At 53.1% G+C, this 15,204-nt stretch overlaps 2 protein-coding genes across 2 annotated transcripts; both read right to left on the bottom strand.

Moving 5' to 3' along the window:
- Positions 1-167: 167 nt before the first annotated feature.
- Positions 168-7,467, bottom strand: LOC308051469 (uncharacterized protein; the record flags this gene model as incomplete). Its single annotated transcript, XM_080361909.1, has 5 exons — positions 168-509; positions 1,353-1,457; positions 2,944-3,324; positions 4,385-4,438; positions 7,387-7,467. The coding sequence occupies 5 exons, from the start codon at positions 7,465-7,467 to the stop codon at positions 345-347; spliced, it is 786 nt and encodes a 261-aa protein (XP_080218035.1). The 3' UTR covers positions 168-344.
- Positions 7,468-7,752: 285 nt separating this feature from the next.
- Positions 7,753-15,052, bottom strand: LOC308051468 (uncharacterized protein; the record flags this gene model as incomplete). Its single annotated transcript, XM_080361908.1, has 5 exons — positions 7,753-8,094; positions 8,939-9,043; positions 10,529-10,909; positions 11,970-12,023; positions 14,972-15,052. The coding sequence occupies 5 exons, from the start codon at positions 15,050-15,052 to the stop codon at positions 7,930-7,932; spliced, it is 786 nt and encodes a 261-aa protein (XP_080218034.1). The 3' UTR covers positions 7,753-7,929.
- Between the last annotated feature and the right edge of the window lie 152 nt (positions 15,053-15,204).

Below are 15,204 nucleotides of genomic sequence, written 5' to 3'. Positions count from 1 at the left end.
ACTACTGCCAAGCGGTTCCAGCGCCACGCTTCAAATGACTGGGCAAATCATTATCTGTCTACAGAACGCTGTGAACGGACTGAAACGTTCCACATACTTGCACTCCGGGGAGACGCCATTTTAACCTGCAGAACTCTTTCCCCTCAGTAAGACGCACAAGACAGAGGTGATATCCCCATGCTAATTTTTATTGTGCAACTGCTGCTCAAAGCTTTTAGTACCTTCCACAGACACACGTCACACAAAATTAGACTTCAACAGTGGCTAGACTGACGGGCAACAGACAAAAATCCATTCAGAGGCGGTTCGTGCCCGTCCAGCGACTCTTGCGGTGCAAACAAATCTTAGCCGGGCGGACAGCCCAACTCACGGCCACCCCGAACAGGCAGACGTACGTGACAGACAGACTGCCCACCCTCGGGCCCTTCATCCACAACCATCCGGAATCCGTTGGTCAGACCCAGGCGAGCAGCACGCTTCTTGCCAACAATCATTAAATGCCCGGGAAGCTGGAGAAGGAAGTACAAACCCATAAATTAATAAAATAAAAAGCCACACACAAAGAGGGGAGAGGGCAGGAAGGGAAGGACTGAGAGCAGAGGACCACCCCCCAGAGAAACCAGCATGCCAATTCCTAGCAATTCAACCACTGCGCTCCAAATTACTGTCTCTCTGTCTGCCCGCCCGCCCGCCCGCCCCCAACTGACATTTGCCAGGCAAAGCTACAAAGACCTATTATGCACACCACTATGGGGGAGGGGGGGGAAGCAGCTATGCAATTTGTTTCAAGCAAGACACTGCCCGACTACAAAACGGCCACGGAAGCCAAGTTTGTCTCTGGGTTAAAGCCCCCTTACATCTCCAGGCAACATAAGCAATTCTGGTGCAAAATAAGCTTTAGGCTGCCTTTTGCGTGGCTTTACGGAGTCTCTGAACTCGACTTTTATAGCTAAAAGTGAAGCATCCAGCACCTCTCAACCAGCTTTGCCCTTCCTCGCCCCTGACCTGCCAAAAACCCCAAGCCCTCTTCTCCATATTAGAAGAACTAGTACTACTCCTCCTCTTACTCTATAAACCATGACAACGGGCATCAGACCGCACTCCAAAACAAAACAGCCCCGCATTTTGCACCAGAAGTACATACCCAGGGACGAGCATTGCTTCGCATCGCCGCTGTTAGTCAAAAAGCTCAATTCCATTACAAGCCAGAGGCAAAAGATTACAGCGCCAGAAAACCCAGAATAGCCTCCTGTGCCCTATCAAGAGGAAAAGAGGGGCTGGGAAAGAGTCCAGAAAATTAGGAACTAATTACAGGTACTCTTCAGCGTACAGAAAGCTTCCACAGTACTTACAGAGTCACCGGAATCTTCAGCTTCAGATAACCTGATAATCGGCTCCTTAGGCATGACTAGGAAAAGCGTCGCAGCTTGGGGTGAAAGATCGCGGAACGCAAGGCACTGGAGGAAGAGTAAACAGTTGAAACGTAACGGGCTTCAGAGAAAGGTAATAGCTTAAGCAAATCAATACGCCCCGCTGGACTCGTACAGAAGCAGGTCACCCGAGACCCCAAACGCAAGCCGAGACGTTGATTTTCTTTTTATTCTCACGCGATATTAATACTTGCTGTACTCGAAATACAACATATTTACAGAGCCCCCTCCAGAAGCGGGATTCAGCACGCAAGGTGACAGGGGCAACGAGACGGGCCAGTACTTCAGATTAGCGACCTCCAGTATGGTTTAATTTGGGTTGATCATTTCCTAAGCAGTTTTTCTATTCAATGCGGTCCACACAGAGGCGGGAGGCAAACGGCTTAACTGAATCGGCAAAGAATTTAGCGGAGCGCAAGATCAGCGGCCGTTCGTTTGCCGCGGTACAGGGAGCTCAAGTACTGAACAAAAGCATGATCACAGGAAGCCTGCAAGGGCATAGCGCGAGTCCGCCTTCTATGCCGCACAGAAACCCTACCTTCAAAAGCAGAAGACGTCCCTAACCGTTAACCTTCAGCATTTTAATAACAAAATTATACAGGATACTAACTGAAAGTTAACATCATGTAGGTAACGGCCGCAATTTTCTTTTTCCCCGCAGTCTAAGCAGCTCACTCTAGTTACTAGCACACTGTGGCGCACCAGCACCCGTGAACGTTGCAAGCATGCTGTTATCGTGGTCCCACTTCACCCCAGAAACAAGATCTGGGAAGCTTTGGCAGCCTGCAGGATGACCCGTTTTTAAGAAAAACAAGAGCAGCTGTACTTCTTTGCTTTAATAATCCAGTTTGGGGGTTCAGAACCAAAACCTAGCACAGCAGAGCTGCAAAATCTCTATAATGCTATTACGAGGCACACCAAGACCTGCCTTTCTCCTACGCGGAACTAACTCCTCGCGGACCTTCACTGTTCGCGTACATACACCGGGAATCCCCGAGGACACTGACTGCGTGTGCTTAACCTAAGGTTTCAAGACTACCATCCTACACGAGGAAGGGCCGCTCCCATCCCTCGGCAGCAAACTTTGCTCGACTTGCAGTGCCAAAGGGATATCACGCGGCAAACGTCTGCGGCTGCCACCCAGCGCGTAACCGTCAGAGGCCCTTCTCTGCGCGCGCGCATACACGACACGGAGCGAGGGGGTGGGGGGGGCTGGAAACCGAGGCGAACCGGACAGTACCAGCAACCCGGTACGCGCCGCGGCAGCCGGGGGACGGGACGGGACGGGACACCGACGAAGCGCGATGTTTTAGGGATGGTGCGGTAGAGAGCGCCACAACCCAGAGAGGCCCCGTCCGTCGCCCGTCCCTCCGCCCACCCGCAGCAATGCCGCCACCCGCCCTGCCGCGCTCCCGGGCAGCGCGCAACGGGCCCTCGGCTCAGGGGGCCTGCGAGCGCGGGGGGAGGAGGGGGAAGCGAAGAAGAAACGCGCACAGAGCAAAGCCGCGGCTACCTTCTCGTCCTCGTAGACGACGTTGGCGGGGAAACGCCTTGCCGGGGACCTTGCCGAAGACAGTAATGGCGCCGCCAGGCCGCCCGCGCCCCAATAATCTCGGCAGCCACGACAACGCCCGCTGTCGCTTCCTCCACTCGGCCAGGCCCTCCGCGGCTCCCATTGGGCCGTCAGATCGCCGCCGGCCGATCCCGCGTCTCGATTGGCTGTCTCGTCTGTCGTTTGCCCTCGTCCCCGCCCCCCTTGGCGGGTCCGCCCTCGTCGACCTGGTGTTACCGGGGCTCGGGCAGTTTGCGTGCGCTCGGGCCGCGGAGGGATCTGTGACGCGTAGTGCTGCGACCCTGTGGGCGGGCAACGAGGTCTCAGAAGAGGCTGCTGTAGCTACAAGTACTCTTCGCTGTTGTTTATTACCGCAGCAAGTCCACCCCAAGCGTGCTCGCGGCTCTTTTTGGTGCTGCTTTTCCCTCCAGTCAAAGGACTGCTTTTGCCAGGGCAGGGCAGGCCTTGACTTTTCAGAGCATTTCGCAGAACCAACAGGGCTTGCTCTAAATTGTTCCCTGAAAGCCCCACTTCAGCTGCAGATGTCTCTAAGCTGCATGCCTCCTGGGAGAAAATCAAATCCAAAGCGCGTGTCTTTCCAAGCCAGCTCTGTGGAATCAATCCTTTTTTCATGTCTCTCTGTTTCTTTTTACACAGAGGGCGACCCCCCCGCCTCCGCTTCCGCTTCCTTCTGAACAGTTTGTAGCCGTCGACTGCTGCGCTCCAGTCGCGTGAGTCATCCCACCAAGTTTCAGTGATAGCGATTAGGCCATGGCTTTCCAGCTGCACAGTGGCTTCCAACTCCTCCTGTTCGTTACCTGTGCTGCGTGCACTGGTATGGAGGCGCTTCAGTTGGGCTGTCGACCCTCTCACCTTTTTGGAGGATCACGCCCCAATTCCTTTGCGGCGTTTCGCAGGTGTTCCCCTGTTGGTTCCTAATGCGTCAGCAGCCCCTGTTGCTCAAAACTCCCTCCTCTTCCCCCACTGAGTCTAGTTTAAAGCCCTCCTTGTCAGTCTGGCCAGCTTGTTGGCAAAGACCCTCTTGCCCCACCTGGTCAGGTGAAGCCATCAGCTCCCAAGAGACCCGGCTTCTCAAGGGTAGATCCGTGACCATAGAAGCCAAAGCCCGGACACGTTAATCCTATTGTGTGAGGCTATCAGCGAGAACCCAGCACCGAATCCAACAAAACCGTTTGGCTGGAGACCGGGCTGATAAGCGGCCGAACCCGCGTGAGCGTGGCAGAAACATCCGACTACGAGTCAACCACTTTATGCTATAAATGCGTGCAGCCATCGGGCTCCCTTGAGCTCTCCCTCCGCAGCAGCTGGCTGCGCGGCGGCGATCTCCCCTTGAGTAGGGACGCCTCTCGAGGTTTCCCCTTGAGGCTGAGAGATCCCTTACCTGACACCAGGCAGCGACGGGCTGGTAGGCGACAGGTTTTTGCAGGCCTGTGACCTTTAAGATGCGTATAGTAAGCTTACGCGAGAATCTTTGTATCCCATACTAACTTTAAGTGTCGTAAATAGCATCCAGCTGTACTTATTAAATATTTTACACACCTAAATTTACTGATCAGACCTCAGTAAACTAACTACTAGGCCAGATCAGATCTGAGTGATCTCTTGACTCTTCTCCTGTGACACCCGGCCGCTATCAGAAGCATCACTGGTGCCCAATTCTCAGCTTTGGGGCTCCTTTGCTGCTGAAATTTCAGTTACAGAAGACCGATGGCTACCTGCGCTTCAGTCAAATCAACATTCAGTCCTAATCCTTCCTGACAAAAGGGTCAGGAACTGCATCTTCAGCCTTTCTTATTGTCCTTTTCTCCCTCGCATCCTCAGGGCATTGCCTTCTCTAAAGCTCTGTTTTAATTGAGTTTAGCCAGACCGAGTTAACCAAGCTCACAGTCTACTCCATGACCTCTTTGTAGCTGTTCCCGGGTTTCCAACGCACGCGCAAAGAGCATCCGACGGGCTCCGTACATTTTCATCCCTTTGCGCGCAGGGGCTCCAGGTCTTTGTCACTTGTATTACCAAGCGAGGAAAAAACGGAGACCGGGTCCTTTTTTCTCACACGAACCTCTTATTGCTCAGAAAGAAGGCTTTTTCTCATGAAATTTGCCCCCCTCAAAGTGACAGGCCCTCCAGACGTTTCCCAACTTTTTTTATCTCCAAAACGTCCTGTTCCTACCCCAGTCACTGTTGTTCTTTAAACCACCAGCCCCCTTCAACTTCTGCGCAGAGGAATCTGCCTTTTAGGCTTGGTGATGGGTTGACCTTGGCCAGCTGCTCTCTCTCACTGCCCCTCCTCAAGAGGACAGGGGGAAAGAAAACAGGATGAAGAAGTGTCAAGGTTTAAGGCAAGGCGGCAATAAACCGTGGCAGACGCTCCCTGTTATCCCCTCATTTTCACGCCACCCCTTTCCTTTAGATCGGAAAGATGATAAAAAAGATAAGGGGAAAGGAAGAGAGACTTCAAGTTGGAAAGTTTTAAAGGGTTTTACTAATGCTACTAATACATAGAGAATAGATACAAAATATACAAAACCAATCTCAAGCGCTCGATGTGGAGCTGGCGTCACTCCAGCAGCGGCGGAGCTGGGTGTGCGGAGCTGGTGGCTCCAGCAGGTGCAGGTGCAGGCCAGGCCCCCGGAAGTCATGGGCGGGACTTCACAGCAAACCGGAACCTGGTTGCAGGGATGCAGGGCCTGAGGCCTGCATCACCCTCTTAGACAGGGGGTATGACGATTATGGGATGGAATACTTCCGTTGGTCAGTTCTAGTCACCTGTTCCATCCACCCCTCCTCAAACACGCCCCTCGCACAACGGAACGTGGGAAAACTTATCAGTCTTTCTTAGCTACCATGGTAATAAATCTAAACACGAGCTTCTTCAGCATTCCGTTGGTCTCTTATCAGCACCGAGTACAGCATCCTAGGAAAAATATGCAGGCTAAAACTCAGAAAAGTACAGCCACCTAGAAGAACTTAGCTGAAAGAAAAAAGATCACTAAAAGAGAACCGGTCTTGCTTTTAACAAAACCAGGACAAGAAGTTCCTCCGGGAAATAGCCACCAGCCGGATCCGCGGGCAGCAGGGAACTACCTGCCCCGGACAGCGTTTTGCCCTTCCTTAAATGTGTTTTCACAGGGGCGCCACCAGTTGAGTCGCTGAGTTGCTCAGCTTTGGCCCGCGGTGAGTCCGGTGCCTAGCTGCCTTGCCCAGACGACTTGCACCAGGAGAGGGGTTTCACGGTGATACAAGACAGACTCTTTTTTTTCTTTCCCCCCCCTTCTCTCCTCTTTTCCAGTGAGACCAATCATCCACTGGAACAGCCTCCCCAGGGACATGGTAGGGTCCCCATCGCTGGAGGTTTTCAAGATGCCATTGGACAGGGTGCTAGATAAAGGTTGGACCAGACGATCTTTTGAGGTCCCTTCCCACCCGGGCTGCTCTAGGATTCTACAGTTCTTCAGTGGATCACTGTTTAATAACCCTTTGCTCTCTCCGGTTTGGAGCAAAGTATCGGCAACGTTGCCTGCGAGGTGAGGCGCAACGTTCCACCAGGCGCCACAGACTTCCAAAACCTCTGGTAATCACTCACCCAAGTCTCTCTGAATGGATAAGCCATACCTAGCTTCTTCACAATCCCCCTGCCCCCAGAAGCGGGAACACCTCCTAGATGCCTTAGGGAGTTTACACAGACGGAACAATAGACCTTACCTGGCTCGGTCAGTCAGTAAGCAAACACTGCACCAGTGCAGTTTCAAGGCAACATCACCTGTCAGATTCCACCTACTTCAGGTAAATCATTTCCATCTCTTCCCCAGGGAAGATGAAACAAAGGTGAAGCCCTCGGGTGTCACCAAACTTCACCTGATGGCTTGGGGATACAGAAGAGATGATAGACGCCTTCCAGTGGGCGTCTCAGATGCCTCTGCCTCAGTAATATAGCGTTCAAGGGCAACAAAGGATCGCCCTGCTTTCCCACGCCCATCTCCCTTTTTTAATAGCTGTTAAAGAAAGATGAAGTTTGCCGTCTCCCTGTGATGTACTTTTGTTTTGGGTCTGGCTGGGACGGAGGTAACTTTCCCCACAGCAGCCCTCGTAGTGCTGTGCTTTGTAGCTCTAGCTAGAAGGGTGTTGAGAACACACCGATGCTTTGGCTACTGCTGAGCAGTGCTCCCACGGCACAGAGGCTGTCTCTCCAAGCACCCCCACCGGCCAGTGAGCTGGGGGTGGGCAAGAGGTTGGGAGGGGACAGAGCCAGGACAGCTGACCCAAACTGACAAAAAGAGATATTCCACTCTGCTATGGAAGCACCGCAGCTGCCATTCAGACCGACCGTTTTCTCCTGCCGTATCCCTCCTCACCAGAAAAGGGATGTCAACGGGGCCTTCGCACACAGCCATTGATCAAGCGCTCCAACAGGAGTTGGATGCTTCCAACGCATTGCACTGTGCCGAAACCACCCTCGTACGCCATGCCTGTAGCGTCACGTACGGTATCTTCTCAAGTTGCAGCAGCAGCCGACGCCGGCTTTATGTACGTTTGCGTACCACTTCCAAAAAGCTACGAGTTCGCTTCGGGCCACACACGGGAGACTACTGCCAAGCGGTTCCAGCGCCACGCTTCAAATGACTGGGCAAATCATTATCTGTCTACAGAACGCTGTGAACGGACTGAAACGTTCCACATACTTGCACTCCGGGGAGACGCCATTTTAACCTGCAGAACTCTTTCCCCTCAGTAAGACGCACAAGACAGAGGTGATATCCCCATGCTAATTTTTATTGTGCAACTGCTGCTCAAAGCTTTTAGTACCTTCCACAGACACACGTCACACAAAATTAGACTTCAACAGTGGCTAGACTGACGGGCAACAGACAAAAATCCATTCAGAGGCGGTTCGTGCCCGTCCAGCGACTCTTGCGGTGCAAACAAATCTTAGCCGGGCGGACAGCCCAACTCACGGCCACCCCGAACAGGCAGACGTACGTGACAGACAGACTGCCCACCCTCGGGCCCTTCATCCACAACCATCCGGAATCCGTTGGTCAGACCCAGGCGAGCAGCACGCTTCTTGCCAACAATCATTAAATGCCCGGGAAGCTGGAGAAGGAAGTACAAACCCATAAATTAATAAATAAAAAGCCACACACAAAGAGGGGAGAGGGCAGGAAGGGAAGGACTGAGAGCAGAGGACCACCCCCCAGAGAAACCAGCATGCCAATTCCTAGCAATTCAACCACTGCGCTCCAAATTACTGTCTCTCTGTCTGCCCGCCCGCCCGCCCGCCCCCAAACTGACATTTGCCAGGCAAAGCTACAAAGACCTATTATGCACACCACTATGGGGGAGGGGGGGGAAGCAGCTATGCAATTTGTTTCAAGCAAGACACTGCCCGACTACAAAACGGCCACGGAAGCCAAGTTTGTCTCTGGGTTAAAGCCCCCTTACATCTCCAGGCAACATAAGCAATTCTGGTGCAAAATAAGCTTTAGGCTGCCTTTTGCGTGGCTTTACGGAGTCTCTGAACTCGACTTTTATAGCTAAAAGTGAAGCATCCAGCACCTCTCAACCAGCTTTGCCCTTCCTCGCCCCTGACCTGCCAAAAACCCCAAGCCCTCTTCTCCATATTAGAAGAAACTAGTACTACTCCTCCTCTTACTCTATAAACCATGACAACGGGCATCAGACCGCACTCCAAAACAAAACAGCCCCGCATTTTGCACCAGAAGTACATACCCAGGGACGAGCATTGCTTCGCATCGCCGCTGTTAGTCAAAAAGCTCAATTCCATTACAAGCCAGAGGCAAAAGATTACAGCGCCAGAAAACCCAGAATAGCCTCCTGTGCCCTATCAAGAGGAAAAGAGGGGCTGGGAAAGAGTCCAGAAAATTAGGAACTAATTACAGGTACTCTTCAGCGTACAGAAAGCTTCCACAGTACTTACAGAGTCACCGGAATCTTCAGCTTCAGATAACCTGATAATCGGCTCCTTAGGCATGACTAGGAAAAGCGTCGCAGCTTGGGGTGAAAGATCGCGGAACGCAAGGCACTGGAGGAAGAGTAAACAGTTGAAACGTAACGGGCTTCAGAGAAAGGTAATAGCTTAAGCAAATCAATACGCCCCGCTGGACTCGTACAGAAGCAGGTCACCCGAGACCCCAAACGCAAGCCGAGACGTTGATTTTCTTTTATTCTCACGCGATATTAATACTTGCTGTACTCGAAATACAACATATTTACAGAGCCCCCTCCAGAAGCGGGATTCAGCACGCAAGGTGACAGGGGCAACGAGACGGGCCAGTACTTCAGATTAGCGACCTCCAGTATGGTTTAATTTGGGTTGATCATTTCCTAAGCAGTTTTTCTATTCAATGCGGTCCACACAGAGGCGGGAGGCAAACGGCTTAACTGAATCGGCAAAGAATTTAGCGGAGCGCAAGATCAGCGGCCGTTCGTTTGCCGCGGTACAGGGAGCTCAAGTACTGAACAAAAGCATGATCACAGGAAGCCTGCAAGGGCATAGCGCGAGTCCGCCTTCTATGCCGCACAGAAACCCTACCTTCAAAGCCAGAAGACGTCCCTAACCGTTAACCTTCAGCATTTTAATAACAAAATTATACAGGATACTAACTGAAAGTTAACATCATGTAGGTAACGGCCGCAATTTTCTTTTTCCCCGCAGTCTAAGCAGCTCACTCTAGTTACTAGCACACTGTGGCGCACCAGCACCCGTGAACGTTGCAAGCATGCTGTTATCGTGGTCCCACTTCACCCCAGAAACAAGATCTGGGAAGCTTTGGCAGCCTGCAGGATGACCCGTTTTTAAGAAAAACAAGAGCAGCTGTACTTCTTTGCTTTAATAATCCAGTTTGGGGGTTCAGAACCAAAACCTAGCACAGCAGAGCTGCAAAATCTCTATAATGCTATTACGAGGCACACCAAGACCTGCCTTTCTCCTACGCGGAACTAACTCCTCGCGGACCTTCACTGTTCGCGTACATACACCGGGAATCCCCGAGGACACTGACTGCGTGTGCTTAACCTAAGGTTTCAAGACTACCATCCTACACGAGGAAGGGCCGCTCCCATCCCTCGGCAGCAAACTTTGCTCGACTTGCAGTGCCAAAGGGATATCACGCGGCAAACGTCTGCGGCTGCCACCCAGCGCGTAACCGTCAGAGGCCCTTCTCTGCGCGCGCGCATACACGACACGGAGCGAGGGGGTGGGGGGGGCTGGAAACCGAGGCGAACCGGACAGTACCAGCAACCCGGTACGCGCCGCGGCAGCCGGGGGACGGGACGGGACGGGACACCGACGAAGCGCGATGTTTTAGGGATGGTGCGGTAGAGAGCGCCACAACCCAGAGAGGCCCCGTCCGTCGCCCGTCCCTCCGCCCACCCGCAGCAATGCCGCCACCCGCCCTGCCGCGCTCCCGGGCAGCGCGCAACGGGCCCTCGGCTCAGGGGGCCTGCGAGCGCGGGGGGAGGAGGGGGAAGCGAAGAAGAAACGCGCACAGAGCAAAGCCGCGGCTACCTTCTCGTCCTCGTAGACGACGTTGGCGGGGAAACGCCTTGCCGGGGACCTTGCCGAAGACAGTAATGGCGCCGCCAGGCCGCCCGCGCCCCAATAATCTCGGCAGCCACGACAACGCCCGCTGTCGCTTCCTCCACTCGGCCAGGCCCTCCGCGGCTCCCATTGGGCCGTCAGATCGCCGCCGGCCGATCCCGCGTCTCGATTGGCTGTCTCGTCTGTCGTTTGCCCTCGTCCCCGCCCCCCTTGGCGGGTCCGCCCTCGTCGACCTGGTGTTACCGGGGCTCGGGCAGTTTGCGTGCGCTCGGGCCGCGGAGGGATCTGTGACGCGTAGTGCTGCGACCCTGTGGGCGGGCAACGAGGTCTCAGAAGAGGCTGCTGTAGCTACAAGTACTCTTCGCTGTTGTTTATTACCGCAGCAAGTCCACCCCAAGCGTGCTCGCGGCTCTTTTTGGTGCTGCTTTTCCCTCCAGTCAAAGGACTGCTTTTGCCAGGGCAGGGCAGGCCTTGACTTTTCAGAGCATTTCGCAGAACCAACAGGGCTTGCTCTAAATTGTTCCCTGAAAGCCCCACTTCAGCTGCAGATGTCTCTAAGCTGCATGCCTCCTGGGAGAAAATCAAATCCAAAGCGCGTGTCTTTCCAAGCCAGCTCTGTGGAATCAATCCTTTTTTCATGTCTCTCTGTTTCTTTTTACACAGAGGGCGACCCCCCCGCCTCCGCTTCCGCTTCCTTCTGAACAGTTTGTAGCCGTCGACTGCTGCGCTCCAGTCGCGTGAGTCATCCCACCAAGTTTCAGTGATAGCGATTAGGCCATGGCTTTCCAGCTGCACAGTGGCTTCCAACTCCTCCTGTTCGTTACCTGTGCTGCGTGCACTGGTATGGAGGCGCTTCAGTTGGGCTGTCGACCCTCTCACCTTTTTGGAGGATCACGCCCCAATTCCTTTGCGGCGTTTCGCAGGTGTTCCCCTGTTGGTTCCTAATGCGTCAGCAGCCCCTGTTGCTCAAAACTCCCTCCTCTTCCCCCACTGAGTCTAGTTTAAAGCCCTCCTTGTCAGTCTGGCCAGCTTGTTGGCAAAGACCCTCTTGCCCCACCTGGTCAGGTGAAGCCATCAGCTCCCAAGAGACCCGGCTTCTCAAGGGTAGATCCGTGACCATAGAAGCCAAAGCCCGGACACGTTAATCCTATTGTGTGAGGCTATCAGCGAGAACCCAGCACCGAATCCAACAAAACCGTTTGGCTGGAGACCGGGCTGATAAGCGGCCGAACCCGCGTGAGCGTGGCAGAAACATCCGACTACGAGTCAACCACTTTATGCTATAAATGCGTGCAGCCATCGGGCTCCCTTGAGCTCTCCCTCCGCAGCAGCTGGCTGCGCGGCGGCGATCTCCCCTTGAGTAGGGACGCCTCTCGAGGTTTCCCCTTGAGGCTGAGAGATCCCTTACCTGACACCAGGCAGCGACGGGCTGGTAGGCGACAGGTTTTTGCAGGCCTGTGACCTTTAAGATGCGTATAGTAAGCTTACGCGAGAATCTTTGTATCCCATACTAACTTTAAGTGTCGTAAATAGCATCCAGCTGTACTTATTAAATATTTTACACACCTAAATTTACTGATCAGACCTGAGTAAACTAACTACTAGGCCAGATCAGATCTGAGTGATCTCTTGACTCTTCTCCTGTGACACCCGGCCGCTATCAGAAGCATCACTGGTGCCCAATTCTCAGCTTTGGGGCTCCTTTGCTGCTGAAATTTCAGTTACAGAAGACCGATGGCTACCTGCGCTTCAGTCAAATCAACATTCAGTCCTAATCCTTCCTGACAAAAGGGTCAGGAACTGCATCTTCAGCCTTTCTTATTGTCCTTTTCTCCCTCGCATCCTCAGGGCATTGCCTTCTCTAAAGCTCTGTTTTAATTGAGTTTAGCCAGACCGAGTTAACCAAGCTCACAGTCTACTCCATGACCTCTTTGTAGCTGTTCCCGGGTTTCCAACGCACGCGCAAAGAGCATCCGACGGGCTCCGTACATTTTCATCCCTTTGCGCGCAGGGGCTCCAGGTCTTTGTCACTTGTATTACCAAGCGAGGAAAAAACGGAGACCGGGTCCTTTTTTCTCACACGAACCTCTTATTGCTCAGAAAGAAGGCTTTTTCTCATGAAATTTGCCCCCCTCAAAGTGACAGGCCCTCCAGACGTTTCCCAACTTTTTTTATCTCCAAAACGTCCTGTTCCTACCCCAGTCACTGTTGTTCTTTAAACCACCAGCCCCCTTCAACTTCTGCGCAGAGGAATCTGCCTTTTAGGCTTGGTGATGGGTTGACCTTGGCCAGCTGCTCTCTCTCACTGCCCCTCCTCAAGAGGACAGGGGGAAAGAAAACAGGATGAAGAAGTGTCAAGGTTTAAGGCAAGGCGGCAATAAACCGTGGCAGACGCTCCCTGTTATCCCCTCATTTTCACGCCACCCCTTTCCTTTAGATCGGAAAGATGATAAAAAAGATAAGGGGAAAGGAAGAGAGACTTCAAGTTGGAAAGTTTTAAAGGGTTTTACTAATGCTACTAATACATAGAGAATAGATACAAAATATACAAAACCAATCTCAAGCGCTCGATGTGGAGCTGGCGTCACTCCAGCAGCGGCGGAGCTGGGTGTGCGGAGCTGGTGGCTCCAGCAGGTGCAGGTGCAGGCCAGGCCCCCGGAAGTCATGGGCGGGACTTCACAGCAAACCGGAACCTGGTTGCAGGGATGCAGGGCCTGAGGCCTGCATCACCCTCTTAGACAGGGGGTATGACGATTATGGGATGGAATACTTCCGTTGGTCAGTTCTAGTCACCTGTTCCATCCACCCCTCCTCAAACACGCCCCTCGCACAACGGAACGTGGGAAAACTTATCAGTCTTTCTTAGCTACCATGGTAATAAATCTAAACACGAGCTTCTTCAGCATTCCGTTGGTCTCTTATCAGCACCGAGTACAGCATCCTAGGAAAAATATGCAGGCTAAAACTCAGAAAAGTACAGCCACCTAGAAGAACTTAGCTGAAAGAAAAAAGATCACTAAAAGAGAACCGGTCTTGCTTTTAACAAAACCAGGACAAGAAGTTCCTCCGGGAAATAGCCACCAGCCGGATCCGCGGGCAGCAGGGAACTACCTGCCCCGGACAGCGTTTTGCCCTTCCTTAAATGTGTTTTCACAGGGGCGCCACCAGTTGAGTCGCTGAGTTGCTCAGCTTTGGCCCGCGGTGAGTCCGGTGCCTAGCTGCCTTGCCCAGACGACTTGCACCAGGAGAGGGGTTTCACGGTGATACAAGACAGACTCTTTTTTTTCTTTCCCCCCCCTTCTCTCCTCTTTTCCAGTGATACCAATCATCCACTGGAACAGCCTCCCCAGGGACATGGTAGGGTCCCCATCGCTGGAGGTTTTCAAGATGCCATTGGACAGGGTGCTAGATAAAGGTTGGACCAGACGATCTTTTGAGGTCCCTTCCCACCCGGGCTGCTCTAGGATTCTACAGTTCTTCAGTGGATCACTGTTTAATAACCCTTTGCTCTCTCCGGTTTGGAGCAAAGTATCGGCAACGTTGCCTGCGAGGTGAGGCGCAACGTTCCACCAGGCGCCACAGACTTCCAAAACCTCTGGTAATCACTCACCCAAGTCTCTCTGAATGGATAAGCCATACCTAGCTTCTTCACAATCCCCCTGCCCCCAGAAGCGGGAACACCTCCTAGATGCCTTAGGGAGTTTACACAGACGGAACAATAGACCTTACCTGGCTCGGTCAGTCAGTAAGCAAACACTGCACCAGTGCAGTTTCAAGGCAACATCACCTGTCAGATTCCACCTACTTCAGGTAAATCATTTCCATCTCCTCCCCAGGGAAGATGAAACAAAGGTGAAGCCCTCAGGTGTCGCCAAACTTCACCTGATGGCTTGGGGATACAGAAGAGATGACAGACGCCTTCCAGTGGGCGTCTCAGATGCCTCTGCCTCAGTAATATAGCGTTCAAGGGCAACAAAGGATCGCCCTGCTTTCCCACGCCCATCTCCCTTTTTTAATAGCTGTTAAAGAAAGATGAAGTTTGCCATCTCCCTGTGATGTACTTTTGTTTTGGGTCTGGCTGGGACGGAGGTAACTTTCCCCACAGCAGCCCTCGTAGTGCTGTGCTTTGTAGCTCTAGCTAGAAGGGTGTTGAGAACACATCGATGCTTTGGCTACTGCTGAGCAGTGCTCCCACGGCACAGAGGCTGTCTCTCCAAGCACCCCCACCGGCCAGTGAGCTGGGGGTGGGCAAGAGGTTGGGAGGGGACAGAGCCAGGACAGCTGACCCAAACTGACAAAAAGAGATATTCCACTCTGCTATGGAAGCACCGCAGCTGCCATTCAGACCGACCGTTTTCTCCTGCCGTATCCCTCCTCACCAGAAAAGGGATGTCAACGGGGCCTTCGCACACAGCCATTGATCAAGCGCTCCAACAGGAGTTGGATGCTTCCAACGCATTGCACTGTGCCGAAACCACCCTCGTACGGCATGCCTGTAGCGTCACGTACGGTATCTTCTCAAGTTGCAGCAGCAGCCGACGCCGGCTTTATGTACGTTTGCGTACCACTTCCAAAAAGCTACGAGTTCGCTTCGGGCCACACACGGGAGACTACTGCCAAGCGGTTCCAGCGCCACGCTTCAA

The sequence above is a fragment of the Nesoenas mayeri genome (genome assembly GCF_963082525.1).
Source record: "Nesoenas mayeri genome assembly, chromosome: W".
Classification (NCBI taxonomy): Eukaryota; Metazoa; Chordata; class Aves; order Columbiformes; family Columbidae; genus Nesoenas; species Nesoenas mayeri.
The sequence above is the reverse complement of the archived record's forward strand: the minus strand, read 5'-3'. Positions and strand labels throughout refer to the sequence as shown.